The following is a 14,407-nucleotide window of genomic DNA, read 5'->3' as shown; positions in this document are numbered from 1 at the left end:
AGAGGGGGATTTGATCACGAAGGGCTTCTACATCAACACCATTGCCTCTCCGATGAAGCATGAGTAGTTTGCCACAGACCTATGGGTCCATAGCTAGTAGCTAGATGGCCTTTTCTCTCTCTTTGATTCTCAATACCATGTTCTCCTCGATGTTCTTGGAGATCTATTCGATGTAATACTTGTTGCGGTGTGTTTGCCGAGATCCGATGAATTGTGGATTTATGATCATCTTATCTATGAATATTATTTGAATCTCCTCTGAATTCTTTTATGCTTCATTTGATATCTTCGCAAGTCTCTTTGAACTATCGATTTGGTTTGGCCAACTAGATTGGTTTTTCTTGCAATGGGAGAAGTGCTTAGCTCTGGGTTCAATCTTGCGGTGCTCGATCCTAGTGACAGAAGGGGAACTGACACATATTGTATTATTTCCATCGAGGATAACAAGATGGGGTTTTCATCACATTGCTTGAGTTTATCCCGCTACATCATGTCATCTTACTTAATGCGTTACTCTGTTCTTATGAACTTAATACTCTAGACGCAGCCGGGAGTCAGTCAATGTGTGGAGTAATAGTTGTAGATGCAGAATCATTTCGGTCTACTTGATAGAGACGTGATGCCTATTGATATGTCTCCAACGTATCTATAATTTTTTATTGTTCCATGTTGTTTTATTATCAATCTTGGATGTTTTATAATCATTTTATAGTCATTTTATATCATTTTTTGGTACTAACCTATTGACATAGTGCCAAGTGCCAGTTGCTGTTTTTTCCATGTTTTTACATCGCAGAAAATCAGTATCAAATGGAGTCCAAATGCCATGAAACTTTACGGAGATTTTTTATGGACCAGATGGAAGATATTGGGCCCTGGAAGCACCTGGGGGGAGTCCCGAGGAGGGAACAACCCACCAGGGCGCGCCTCGGACCGCCTCTTTGCTCTATAAATACCCCACAAATCCCAGAACCCTAGGGGAGTCGAAGAGATATTCATCCAGCCGCTGCAGAGTCCAGAACCACCAGATCCAATCTAGACACCATCACGGAGGGGTTCACCACTTCCATTGGTGCCTCTCCGATGATGCGTGAGTAGTTCTTTGTAGACCTTCGGGTCCGTAGTTAGTAGCTAGATGGCTTCATCTCTCTCTCTCTCTTGATTCTCAATACAATGGTCTCTTGGAGATCCATATGATTTAACTCTTTTGCGGTGTGTTTGTTGGGATCGATGAACTTTGAGTTTATGATCAGATCTATCTTTTTATATCCATGAAAGTATTTGAGTTTCTTTGATCTCTTTTATGCGTGATCTCTTATAGCCTCGTATTTCTTCTCCGATATTTGGGTTTTGTCTAGTCAACTTGATCTATTTATCTTGCAATGGGAAGAGGTGCCCGGTAGTGGGTTCGATCTTATGGTGCTTGATCCCAGTGACAGAAAGGGAACCGGCACATATGTATCATTGCTACTAAGCATAAAAAGACGAGATCTATATCTACCGCCATATAGATAAACGGATCTTGTCTACATCATGTCATCGTTCTTATTGCATCACTCTGTTTTTCCATGAACTTAATACACTAGATGCATGCTGGATAGCGGTCGGTGTGTGGAGTAATAGTAGTAGATGCAGGCAGGAATCGGTCTACTAATCTTGGATGTGATGCCTATGTAATGATCATTGCCTGGATATTGTCATAATTATTTGAGGTTCTACCAATTGTGTCGGTGTACAAAAGTAAGGGCTCTCCTTTTGCACCCCTTTACATATCGATGTATGCAGTCCAATGAGTGTTGAGGCTCGCGGCGGGTATCGTTATTTTCTGACATTCACAGATGATTTGAGCACAAGTCTGAAACATTTGAAAAATTCAAAGAATTTCAGAGTGAAGTTGAGAATCATTGTAACAAGAAAATAAATTTTCTATGATCTGATCGCGGAGGCGAATATTTGAGTTATGAGTTTGGTCTTCATTTGAAACAATGCGGAATAGTTTCGCAACTCACGCCACCTGGACCACCACAGCGTAATGGTGTGTCCGAACGTCGTAACCGCACTTTATTAGATATGGTGCGATCTATGATGTCTCTTACTGATTTACCGCTATCGTTTTGGGGGTTATGCATTAGAGACAACTGCATTCACGTTAAATAGGGCACCATCTAAATCCGCTAAGACGACACTGTATGAACTATGGTTTGGCAAGAAACCAAAGCTGTCGTTTCTTAAAGTTTGGGGCTACGATGCTTATGTGAAAAAGTTTCAAAATGATAAGCTCGAACCCAAATCGAAGAAGTGCGTCTTCATAGGATACACAAAAGAAATGTTGGTTACACCTTCTATCACAGATCCAAAGGCAAGATATTCGTTGCTAAGAATGGATCCTTTCTAGAGAAGGAGTTTCTCTCGAAAGAAGTGAGTGGGAGGAAAGTAGAACCTGATGAGGTAATTGTACCTTCTCCCGAATTGGAAAGTAGTTCATCACAGAAACCAGTTCCAGTGATTCCTACACCAATTAGTGAGGAAGCTAATGATGATGATCATGAAGCTTCAGATCAAGTTACTACCAAACCTCGTAGGTCAACCAGAGTACGATCCGCACTAGAGTGGTATGGTAATCCTGTTCTGGAGATCATGTTACTTGACCATGACAAACCTACGAACTATGAGGAAGCGATGATGAGCCCAGATTCCGCGAAATGGCTTGAAGCCATGAAATCTGAGATGGGATCCATGTATGAGAACAAAGTGTGGACTTTGATTGACTTGCCCGAAGATTGGTGAGCCATTGAGAATAAATGGATCTTCAAGAGGAAGACGGATGCTGATACTAGTGTCGCTATCTACAAAGCTCGAATTGTCACGAAAGGTTTTTGACAAGTTCAAGGTGTTGACTATGATGAGATTTTCTCACTCGTATCGATGCTTAAAGTCTGTCCGAATCATGTTAGAAATTGCCGCATTTTATGAAATCTGGCAAATGGATGTCTATTCCTTAATATATTTATTAAATAAGAGTTGTATATGATGCAAGCAGAAGGTTTTGTCGATCCAAAAGGTGCTAACAAAGTGTGTAAGCTCCAGCGATCCATTTATGAATTGGTGCAGGCATCTCGGAGTTGGAATATATGCTTTGATAGTGTGATCAAAGCATATGGTTTTATACAGACTTTTGGAGAAGGCTGTATTTACAAGAAAGTGAGTGGGAGCACTACAACCTTTCTGATAAGTATATGTTAATGACATATTGTTGATCAGAAATGATGTAGAATTTTCTGAAAGCATAAAGGAGTGTTTGAAAGGAGTTTTTTCAAAGAAAGACCTCGGTGAAGCTACTTACATATTGAGCATCAAGATCTATAGAGATAGATCAAGACGCTTGATAAGTTTTTTTCAATGAGTACATAGCTTGACAAGTTTTTGAAGTAGTTCAAAATAGATCAGTCAAAGAAGGAGTTCTTGCCTGTGTTGCAAGGTGTGAAGTTGAGTAAAGACTCAAAACCCGACCACGCAGAAAATAGAAAGAGAATGAAAAGTCATTCCCTATGCGTCAGTCATAGGTTCTATAAAGTATGCTATGATGTGTACCAGACCTATTGTGTACCTCACCATAAAGTTTGGCAAGAGGGTACAATAGTGATCCAGGAGTGGATCACTAGATAGCGGTCAAAATTATCCTTAGTGGAATAAGGACATGTTTCTCGATTATGAAGGTGATAAAGAGTTCATCATAAAGAGTTACGTCGACGCAAGCTTTTACACCAATCCGGATGACTTTGAGTCTCAATCTGGATACATATTAAAAGTGGGAGCAATTAGCTAGAGTAGCTCCAAGCAGAGCATTGTAGACATAGAAAATTTGCAAAATACATACAGCTCTGAATGTGGCAGACCCGATGACTAAACTTCTCTCACAAGCAAAACATGATCACTCTTTGGGTGTTAATCACATAGAGATGTGAACTAGATTATTGACTCTAGTAAACCCTTTGGGTATTAGTCACATGGAGATGTGAACTAATCACATAAAGATGTGAACTATTGGTGTTAAATCACATGACGATGTGAACTAGATTATTGACTCTAGTGCAAGTGGGAGACTGAAGGAAATATGCCCTAGAGGCAATAATAAAGTTGTTATTTATATTTCCTCATATCATGATAAATGTTTATTATTCATGCTAGAGTTATATTAGCCGGAAACTTAGTACATGTGTGAATACATAGACAAACAGAGTGTCCATAGTATGCCTCTACTTGACTAGCTCGTTAATCAAAGATGGCTAAGTTTTCTAGCCATAGACATGTGTTGTCATTTGATGAACGGGAATACATCATTAGAGAATGATGTGATGGACAAGACCCATCCGTTAGCTTAGCATTATGATCGTTTAGTTTTATTGCTATTGCTTTCTTCATGACTTATACATGTTCCTCTGACTATGAGATTATGCAACTCCCAAATACCGGAGGAACACCTTGTGTGCTATCAAACATCATAACGTAACTGGGTGATTATAAAGATGCTCTACAGGTGTCTCCGATGGTGTTTGTTGAGTTGGCATAGATCGAGATTAGGATTTGTCACTCCGTGTTTCGGAGAGGTATCTCTAGGCCCTCTCGGTAATGCACATTACTATGAGCCTTGCAAGCAATGTGACTAATGAGTTAGTTACAGGATGATGCATTACAGAACGAGTAAAGAGACTTGCCGGTGACGAGATTGAACTAGGTATGATGATACCGACAATCGAATCTCGGGCAAGTAACATACCGATGACAAAGGGAACAACGTATGTTGTTATGCGGTTTGACCGATAAAGATATTTGTAGAATATGTAGGAACCAATATGAGCATCCAGGTTCCGCTATTGGTTATTGACCGGAGATGAGTCTCGGTCATGTCAACATAGTTCTGGAACCCGTAGGGTCCTCACGCTTAACGTTCGATGACGATATGTATTGTGAGTAATGTGATTTGATATACCGAAGGTTGTTCGGAGTCCCAGATGTGATCACGGACATGACGAGGAGTCTCGAAATGGTTGAGACATAAAGATTGATATATTGGAAGGTTATGTTTGGACACCGGAAAGGTTTCAGATAGGTTCGGGCATTTTCCAGTGTACTGGGAGGTTACCGGAACCCCCCGGGGGGGTTAATGGGCCTTCATGGGCTTTAGTGGAAGAGAGGAGGAGGCGGCCAAGTGGAGGGGCGCGCCCCCAGAAGCCCAATCCGAATTGGGAGGGGGTGGCGGCCCCCTTTCCTTCTCTCCCTCTTCCCTTTCCTTCCCCTCCTAGTTGGATTAGGAAAGGGGGGAACCTACTCCTAGTAGGAGTAGGATTCCCTCCCTTGGGGCGCGCCCCATGAGGCCGGCCGGCACCCTCCTCCACTCCTTTACATATGGGGGAGGGGGGCACCCCATAGACACACAAGTTGATCTTTAGCCGTGTGCGGTGCCCCCCTCCACAGTTTTCCACCTCGGTCATATTGTCGTAGTGCTTTGGCGAAGTCCTACGTCGGTGACTTCATCATCACCGTCAACACGCCGTCATGCTGACGCTACTCACCCGCGGCCTCAACTGGATCAAGAGTACGAGAGACGTCACCGAGCTGAACGTGTGCAGATCACGGAGGTGCCGTGCGTTTGGTACTTGATCAGTTGGATCGCGAAGACGTTCGACTACATCAACCGCGTTACTAAACGTTTCCGCTTTCGGTCTACGAGGGTACGTAGACACACTCTCTTCTCTCGTTGCTATGCATCTCCTAGATAGATCTTGCGTGATCGTAGGATAATTTTTGAAATACTGCATTCCATAACACTACGGGGCACGAGAGGACGCGCGCATGGGCTCGCTAGGCTCCTGGAAGCACCAGGAGCTCGTTGCTGGGCTCAAGCGGAGGGTTGCAAGGACGGTTGTCACGGCGGCGATCTCGGGCACGACGGTAGCTACGGCTAGGGGCGACGGGAGGCAGCGCTAGGAGAGGGGTTCTACGCGTGGGCTCACCTAGATCCTTTAGGGGTGCAACATGGGCTCAGGGGAGGCTTGACAGGGGCGAATCAACGGTGAGGGCCGGCGGCGTCAGAAGGTTGGAGGTGACGGCGGATTCGGCGAAGCAGGGGCACCCAGCTCCGTCGGGTGGCAGTAGTTGATGCAGCAAAGGCCGGTGGAGCTCGTGGATAAGGTGGCGTGGCGCGGGGAGGCAAGTGGCTACACGCACAAGCGAGCGGAGGCGACGACAGAGGCAGCAATGGTGTGGGAGGACGAAGCGGTGCGAGAAGGGGGGAAGATCTTGCGCGTGTCCCCTAGGTCCATGGTGGAGTTCTTATCCACCCGCGGGCACCTGTAGCAGCGCGGGCGGCGAGGTGGCTCGACAGGGACGGGCACGGGCGCTCGGTCGGCCTCATGTAGCGGGAGGTTGAAGGTGAGGTGGTGGGTGGGCTGGGCCTGTCCCTACATACTAGAGCTTAGCTGAACAGGTGAGCTCTTTTCTCTTGTTTTTTTATTCCTTTTCTATTTTGCATTTCTTTTTAGTATCAAAAGAGTTTTGTAAAATATGGAACTTGGCCACTTAATTACATTGTAATATTTGGCACTGTCACAAAAAGTTTGAGAGGTAATTGAATTTGTCTGAATTTTTCATAAATGGAAAAGCACTTAAAAATATGCTGATTTGGCACTGTTTAATTGCTATAGTCCATTTAAGCAAATAAGTGATGTTGTTTTCCTTAACAAATAATTGTTATGAAATATTTTTCTAAATGATGAACTATTTTGCAATCATGTTTGTGAAACTTTAAATTTCACTTGCAATTTGAATTGATTTCAAAGGTGGAGTTTGAAATGAGATTTGAATCCATAGTGATCAAGCATGGCAAAGCAAAGTGACCTAGCATATTCATGAGGATTACTGTAGCTTAATACATGGGAGTGTTACAGTCATAGAAAGAGATACGACGACTAATGGGACTCGGGCCACCCCTCGTTGGCACGGCGGTGTGACGGCCGTGGATGCATCCGCTTCCCCACCCGTGTGCGGGCGGTTGCTGATCCGGTGATGTTTTGAGGTGGGGCGAATGCTGCGGTTTCGTTGGTTGAGTGTGTCCCCTTTTGACCAAAGCCGACCTCTTTGGGATGGTCTTGGGAGTGTCTGGATGTTGGGCAGCGGCCTTGGCGGCGGGAGGCATGGCGTTTCTAGGCGGAGTGTGTGTCTCAGGTGCGGGCGGGCAGCCATGGCCATGCGGGTGGCTTGGTTGTGAGTGGTTGGCGGAGTTAGGGTCGGACGGATAAGTGTGCATGTTGTTAGAATAAATCTGAGGCTACCACTGCCCATATGAAGACCAAGCAATCACACGAGCATGACACCGAGATTTGTTAATGAGGTTCACCGATATGGCTACATCCCCGAAGCCTGACTATGGGCGCTCCTCCCCATGACACCGCTATAATACCGCATACAATCGCCCTGGACACCGGCACATGCCGCCGGCTTCCCCTGCGTTCATATGCTATTATGTTGGCATATATTACACTGTGTGTCTACCCTCTCATTATATAAGCGAACTAGGATATAAGTGTCCTACTTAGACACGACTCAATATCATATCTAAACACAATACAACTCAGAGTCTAACTATAACATATCTTGTACACTATATTTGACACAACTCTAACAAACTCCACCTTGACGAAATAGATGGATATGATATAAACGATTTTGGCATTCAAATATACTCTAAAAAGTATGCTTAAAATCCACTCATCACGAGATGGGAGGCCACCGGCACTCAGGTCCAGGGAAGACCGCCACTCCTCCCCTCCCGTTGAAGGTAAACTTGTCGAGCTCGTCATCGTCGACCGATTGACCGCTTGTAGGTTGCGAAGGCAAAGCTTCATTTTTCAGGCCTCGTGGTCGGACGGACATGAGAAGTGGATACCGGCGGTCATTTAAACTAGATTTAGGGTACAATTAGTTGAAATATGTCTAAATATAATGAATTTGTGTCGGTTTAGATGAAAAACATCCGGTTTTATGTAAACATTATTCAAATATGAATGAAAATCATTTTGTTTGTTTAAATATGCATTAAATTTGTTCATTTTTAATATATTTCTTTTAAAATGTCCATAATTTATGATTACGATTAAATAGCCGACTACTGTATCAATGTCCGCAGACTGTCCCGCTCGGAGGTGTCCGATTTGGGTCAGCGTTGGAGATGCATCCCCAAAAGAACGGGGGATTTGATTTTGTGCCCCGTCTTACTTTGTACTTTGACAATCTGCCACCGGTTACTTTGTCATTGATTTTTTGCCACACGTTACTTTGTACTTTGATATTTTGCCCCTGTCAAATGGGACCCACGATGAAATCCCTAATTTGCCCTTTGCAGTCGATTGAGGATAGCCTCGATCCCCATCTCTCCTTCGTCGTCGCCGGCGCTCCGGCGGCCTTCGTCGTCGGCGACTACCTCCCGGCGTCAGCCTTCAAAGACCCTAGATCGGCAGCCCCGTACCCTCGCCGCAGCCAGGGCGGACTGGGGGCCTCCTTGGCTCCTTGGAGACCACCACGAGCAGCCATGGCGGCGCATATAGGAACGTCCATGGCAAACTGCTCCGTGCCTCTGCTTGCCACCGACCCTTCCAGCCATGCGCCGCTGCTCGCTGCCGCCACGTCCAGCTGCTTGTCCCCGCCGTCCCGTGGTACTGATGCCTGCCGCCACCACGGGCTACTGCTGCTGCTTGTCGTCGGCGCCGCATACTGCTGCTTGCCACCGCTTCGTGGAGCCGTCGCCGGGACCAAGTCGCGACTCACCATGGACGTCGGGAGGTAGCCGGCGACCGTCAGGGACCACCGTGCGCTGCGAGGTAGCGGCTGCTGGCTGCTGCCGCTTCTCCTGTGTCCTGGCATGCATCGGCGTCTAACAGGCACACAAGGGCATACTTGCCCATCGTTTTGTCCATACAATATATCCATCATTTGCAAGTATTGTTTTATGTTAAAAAGTGGCAAAAAATCAAATGGCAAACTAAGGCCGTGTTCGGCAGCCCTCCGCTTCACCGCTCTGCTCCTGAAGCGGCCAGAGCGGAGCGACGTGCAGTGCAATTTTCTGAAGTTGCAAAACTGACGATCCGTTCGCTCCCGTATTATACGGAGCTGAAGAGCTGCCGAACAAGACCTAAAGAGTGGCAAAAGATTATTTACAATCTAAGCAGTGACAAATTGTTAAAGTCCAAAGTAAGTAGTGGCTGAAAATCAAATCGCCCCGAAAGAACATCAGATTTGGTAAGCATTCACACCGACTTGTCCCTTTCTTCCGTCTCCCGCCGCCTTCGATGACCTTCGCCGGCGCTTCACGCCGCCGGCGAGTATCTGGTTCCCATCCCCCTCTCCCTCTCATAGCCATCGTCCTCCTGCTAGTCTTCCCACCTCCTCCCCGCGCTTACGCGCTCCGCGTCCCACTGCGCGAGGTCGCCTCCCTCCTCTCCCTCTCCCACTCCCTCCTCACCCGCGTCGCGGTCGCCCGCGCCGACCGGGGGGACGCCGCTGCCGCTGCCCGCGCTCGCCGAATCGCCTCGCACCTGTCCATTCTCTCCTCTCGCGGTGCGTGGGCACTCGGCTGGGACTACCTCCGCCACTATGCTTTCTCCTCCGTCACCGGATGCGGCTTCTCCTGCGCCACTGCCGCCGCCCGCCTCCTCGCCGCTGCGGCGGAGGCCTCGCGCCTAAAGTCACCGGTCGAGGCGGCCCAGTGGCTGCGCCGTAATTACGGTGACCTCCTAGCCGCCGCTACTCAGCTCCTAAACGGCCTCCTCTCTACCTTCTCCGAGCAGGTACATGATCTGGTCTTCTTCTGCTTTCTTTAGAAATGACTTGGTCCCTAGGTCATCCAACGGACCATATTGCAGCAATGATCAGTCGGTAAATTTTTGTACGCTTGTGTTTAGGGGCCGCTAAGGGAGGTGGTGTTGGATGTGAAGTGGGAGGTGGAGGAAGGGGGGTTGCTGAAGGATTGCCTTCAGGCGGGAGCCAAAGACTTGGAGGGCTTGCTTATCATTGCCAAAGATCTCTTTGGTGCTTCAAGGGCTTCTTCACGCCACAGTGAACTCTGAGGTTTGCTCACACCTTGTGTTTCGCTTATCTTTCCTTTGAATTATCACATTCCTGCTTACTTGCTTTCAGTTTATGATTTTGGAACTTAGAACTGTTATACATCCGACCACGGAATCAAACCAGCATCCTGTCACCGATAAGCATTCGAGAGAGTGGATGTGTGAACAATATAAGATGTATAGTCCATAAATGACCTGCTGGCTGTTGAAAGTACTAGTAATTGCAGAGTATTTTGGAGCATGTTCTGTTTGCTCTTAAAGAAAATTTGTAGTTGAAAATAGGTTTTTTGAAAGATCCAGCCGATTATTGGCTATAAATTGTAAGCAGATAGCCCCTCTTGCAGTAGCTGCACATACGTGATCTGTCCAGTACGAGAATCACTGACCATAGTATCATATCCAAGCAGGTGAGTCCTGACCAAGAAACTACAGCCGCTCCATTCTGTCCTCCACCGATGCAGAATGCTTCAGATCCAACAGTTCACCTACACAATTAAAGCTGCTCAGTTTGGTGACTCTGCATACAACACATCATGTTAAGCTATCTTATCTCTTCGGGAAAAAGGTTAAGCTACCTTATCTTGTCCAGTAGTTCCTGAACAGAAAGATTAACCCTACTGTTTAATGACATTGCAGCTTTAACTGTGATTGTAATAGAATTGTGTCCCTTGTGTCCGTTCTGTTGACTTTGGAGTACTGTTTTTGCTAAATGATAACTTTTAGATGGTTGCAAGGCTTTTGTCACTAGTGCTGTTGTCATTGTAAGATCCATGTGAACAGTTTCCAGTTCAAAACATAACTTTGTTGCATGGTAGATTTTGTACCTTCGCCAAATTGTGATATTCCCTTTATTTCAGGTCCTTCGTCCATGCATAGGAAAAAATTCTGTAATTAAAGGCTAATTGACTTACAACATCTACCATAGGTAACTGCTTGCGCAACGCACTATGTTTGTTTTTCTCTTTCCCTTCTGAAGGCCAAACACCTGTTCTTGACTAGTGTTACTTTAACTCCTTGCGAAGCATGAGGCTGCTGGATGAGTCCAGTAGATATCCCTCGCCTCCAAACTACTTACTTGACATCCTGAAATGACCACGTTTCCGCTGACATGGCATCCATGTCTCTGAATTTTGCATGGCGGAAATACTTCAACATGTGTGTGCCTGGTGCCCTGTTAGCAAAGATGTCCACGTCTCTAAGAATACATTTTGTGTTGCTACCATTATGTGCTGTATATACAGGTCGACACATGGGCCTTCGATGATAACAAACTTCAGGACCCTCTAGTGATATCTCACAAGTTATCCTGTTACCTCTCGGACCATCTTGTCTAGACAATACTTATGATCATTCCACATGAGAACCTCTTCAGGTATGACCTTGACCTTGTTAGGGGAGCTGAGAATTTATTAAAAAGTCACATTGCACTTTACAAATTACAAACGTGAGTGTCATGCTCATAATCTGAACTACGGTGCTGACAAATTCGTGATGTAAATCTGTCATAAATAATGTGTGATAACAACATCTCCAGTCACGGTTTTATGCCTATAAGGCCATGCAAAATCCACTGGACATAAGCTGTAGGGTAACATAACACTGTGATGTAATAGATATTGGCAGGCAGCCACAAAATAATAATTGGATATAAGTTGTCTTGGTTGAACTTGAAAGACTCGTTACGTCGGAAAGGGAAAAGGGAAAAGAAAAAAGTTGAAGCAAATTTAGGAAAGAAGAAGCATTGTTTCCGCTTCATCCATGAGTTCAGCTAGATATTTGAAATGCAAAGCTACTGTGGGAAATATTTTGTCAGGAACCTAGGAAAGTGATAGTCAGTAAATTAGTTGTGGAAGCATTTGGAACTACCACTATTTTTAACTTTGATTCCATTTATTAGATTTGCTATGGAGACACCCAATTTATTTTTGGGTTAATTGGATAAATGCCACTCGAATTCTGGCGATTCCGGGAAGCACCACTGCAATTTCCAAACTTTGAGAAACGCCATGGCAGACTTTGGAAAATGCCACTGGAAATGGCATTTTTCAAAGTTTGGAAATTGCAATGGCATTTCTGGGAATCGCCAGAATTCGAGTGGCATTTATCAAATTAACCCATTATTTTTCCTTGTTGCTGAAGGATCACTTTGTTAATTGGTGCTCTTGTTCTGTGCCTCCTGTATGATTGATGTACTGCTAGAATTACAGATAAGATGACAAGTGGTTAGTTGAGATTTGTGCACCATTCTCAAAAACATAACTGTTGTGTTTTGTGGATTTCTAGCATATTATGGCATCATTCTTTTTTCTTGGACATGTATCAACATGCATGCTGTTTTGTATTAGATGTACGAGAACTTGAGAAGAATGGTGAGAAGGTACAGAAGTTCACAAAATAACACCAAACAAACCAATAAACTGAAAAGGCAGCCAACCAGAGCATATACTAACAAAACCCAAAAAAAACTATTGTATCAAAAAACCAAAAAGAAGAAAGCAAAACCAGGGCAATACTTATATACTCCTACAACTATAGCTGCAGGTCAGAGGGGGCTCGTATGCAGAGGCAGACTTCACTGTATTGGCGCTGGCCATCTTTCATTGATCGATCTTCGAGCCAAATCTCCTCCATGAGGGCATAGAGGGTGCTTGGATCCAAGGGACTTATTTTAGTCTGACTAAAAATAGTCTCTTTAAGAGGCTAAAGTTTCAAGCACCCCTGACTAAAGAGAGGCTAAAACTAGTCTTGAGGCTAAATTTTTTTAGTCAGGGTACCCCTGCTAAAATGTGGATTCGTCCTCTCTCTCTCCTCATTTAACTCCTTTCTTTTAACACAGGCGAGTTCTGGATTGGAGGGTTTGGAGGATAATAAATGTTCATTAATTTGATTTTTGTCTCTTTAGTATTTGGATCCAAGCATGGGTGAAGCTAGCAAGTTTTAGTCCCACTACTTTTAGTCATGAGACTAAAACGTATCCAAGCACCCTCATCATTTCCTATCACTTTCGTACTAATGGCGTGCCATTGTGAATTAACGAGCTTGGATTTATTTTTGACTTTTGCTGAGGTCAAGGTCGTTCTGTTCCATCTATTCCCAATAGTTTTGGTTATTAATATCATTTCCTGTTTGCTTGTATTCAGATCTTATATTCCTTTCGTTCCAAGTATCTGCCATTTTGCTAGCAATTTGAAGCCTGGAAGCTTTACAGTTGGATTTTGAACACAGTGGAATGAGGGAGTTAACAGGACTGCCGCTGGATATCCATGTTCAGAACTGTGCATTGTCTAATTAAACAACAATCTCCGTCATATTTTCCCAATAATTTTCTGCTAAATGCACCCTTAAACTTAAATACAGTATATGCTTGTACAACTGTGAACTCTGTTAGCGATGATTAGGTCGATAGTGTTTGAATTGCATTGTTGATAGTCAGCTAGTTATATTATTTGAAAATTCTCATTTATCCTAGAGTAGTGAAGCCTTGTGCTATTGTTGTTAGCCACTGCGAACTTTATACGGAGTAGTTACCACGTCGGAGGAAAAGTTTGGATGGATTTGTTCTCTTGTTTAATTTGATTATTACTGTACTGTATATGCAATAAGCGCTAGATCCTGCAATGCAGTTCAGGCTACGTAATCTATCTGACTGGGACTTGTGGTTTGCATATAGCGTACTGACCGATATGAGGCCACATTCGTCTGTGAGTCGCTACCAGTTCAAGGACGAGCACGTACATACGCCGCACTCATACTGACTTATACCGTACACGTGCAACAGTGAGATACCGTGCTGCTACAGTATTACAAACTGAAAGGTCCCTTCCACTAATACTAAAGCCATGGAAGTCATAGAGCCCGAGCAAACTTGTCGGTGTTGAGCATTCCAAGGCCGCCATATTCTTGAGGGCGACACACCGTCTTTCAATTGACCTTGCATTCGGCACCCGTCGTCTTGTCAGAGCCAGACCAGAGAGCTGTTGTATCGTTTTCTTTTCCTCTTGTCCTGGCGGCTGGAACCCTAGCCACTGTCAGGAGAGGCCAATCTTCCAGCACCGTCCTCCATCGGCTCCCCTTCGCCGGCGACCTATGTCGTTGGTGGTGAGGGGGGTCGCCGGGTCCACGCGTGTGGATCATTTTTACTCCCTCGTAGTCTAGGTTTTTAGGTTGTTCATCGTCTTGGCTTCGGCGACGATGATGACGGTGCTGAATAAAGATTCTTCAGGTTCTTCCTTGACGAGGCCATCGGTTCTATCGTTGGGGATGAATTTGGAAACCAGTCTACTCAA

The 14,407-nt window shown here is 45.0% G+C and overlaps 1 protein-coding gene across 8 annotated transcripts; it reads left to right on the top strand.

Moving 5' to 3' along the window:
- Positions 1–8,274: 8,274 nt before the first annotated feature.
- Positions 8,275–13,678, top strand: LOC125544709 (adenine phosphoribosyltransferase). Of its 8 annotated transcripts, none has more exons than XR_007299625.2 (5): positions 8,288–9,842; positions 9,957–10,122; positions 10,529–10,686; positions 10,979–11,046; positions 13,262–13,678. XR_007299625.2 is itself a non-coding variant. In XM_048708452.2 (3 exons), exons 1-2 carry the CDS (start codon positions 9,345–9,347, stop codon positions 10,119–10,121), a joined length of 663 nt encoding a protein of 220 aa, XP_048564409.2. In that variant the 5' UTR covers positions 8,275–9,344; the 3' UTR covers position 10,122; positions 10,526–10,935. The 8 variants fall into 8 exon arrangements, 2 of the variants coding, with proteins under 2 accessions (XP_048564409.2, XP_048564408.2); XR_007299622.2 differs by having other exon boundaries at positions 10,979–11,493; XR_007299623.2 differs by lacking the exon at positions 13,262–13,678 and adding an exon at positions 12,657–13,251 and having other exon boundaries at positions 10,979–11,493.
- The last annotated feature ends 729 nt before the right edge of the window (positions 13,679–14,407 follow it).

The sequence above is a fragment of the Triticum urartu genome, chromosome 3A (assembly GCF_056163025.1).
Source record: "Triticum urartu cultivar PI428250 chromosome 3A, HENAU_Tu73, whole genome shotgun sequence".
NCBI lineage: Eukaryota > Viridiplantae > Streptophyta > Magnoliopsida > Poales > Poaceae > Triticum > Triticum urartu.
This window is presented reverse-complemented; position numbering and strand designations above follow the sequence as displayed.

What these genes read in the sequence shown, in the direction of transcription:
- LOC125544709 (XM_048708452.2), top strand. Translation starts at nt 9,345, where the DNA reads ATGACCTTCGCCGGCGCTTCACGCCGCCGGCGAGTATCTGGTTCCCAT. An exon ending in TCTCTACCTTCTCCGAGCAG is followed by an intron (nt 9,843 to 9,956) that starts GTACATGATCTG and finishes GCTTGTGTTTAG; the next exon opens with GGGCCGCTAAGGGAGGTGGT.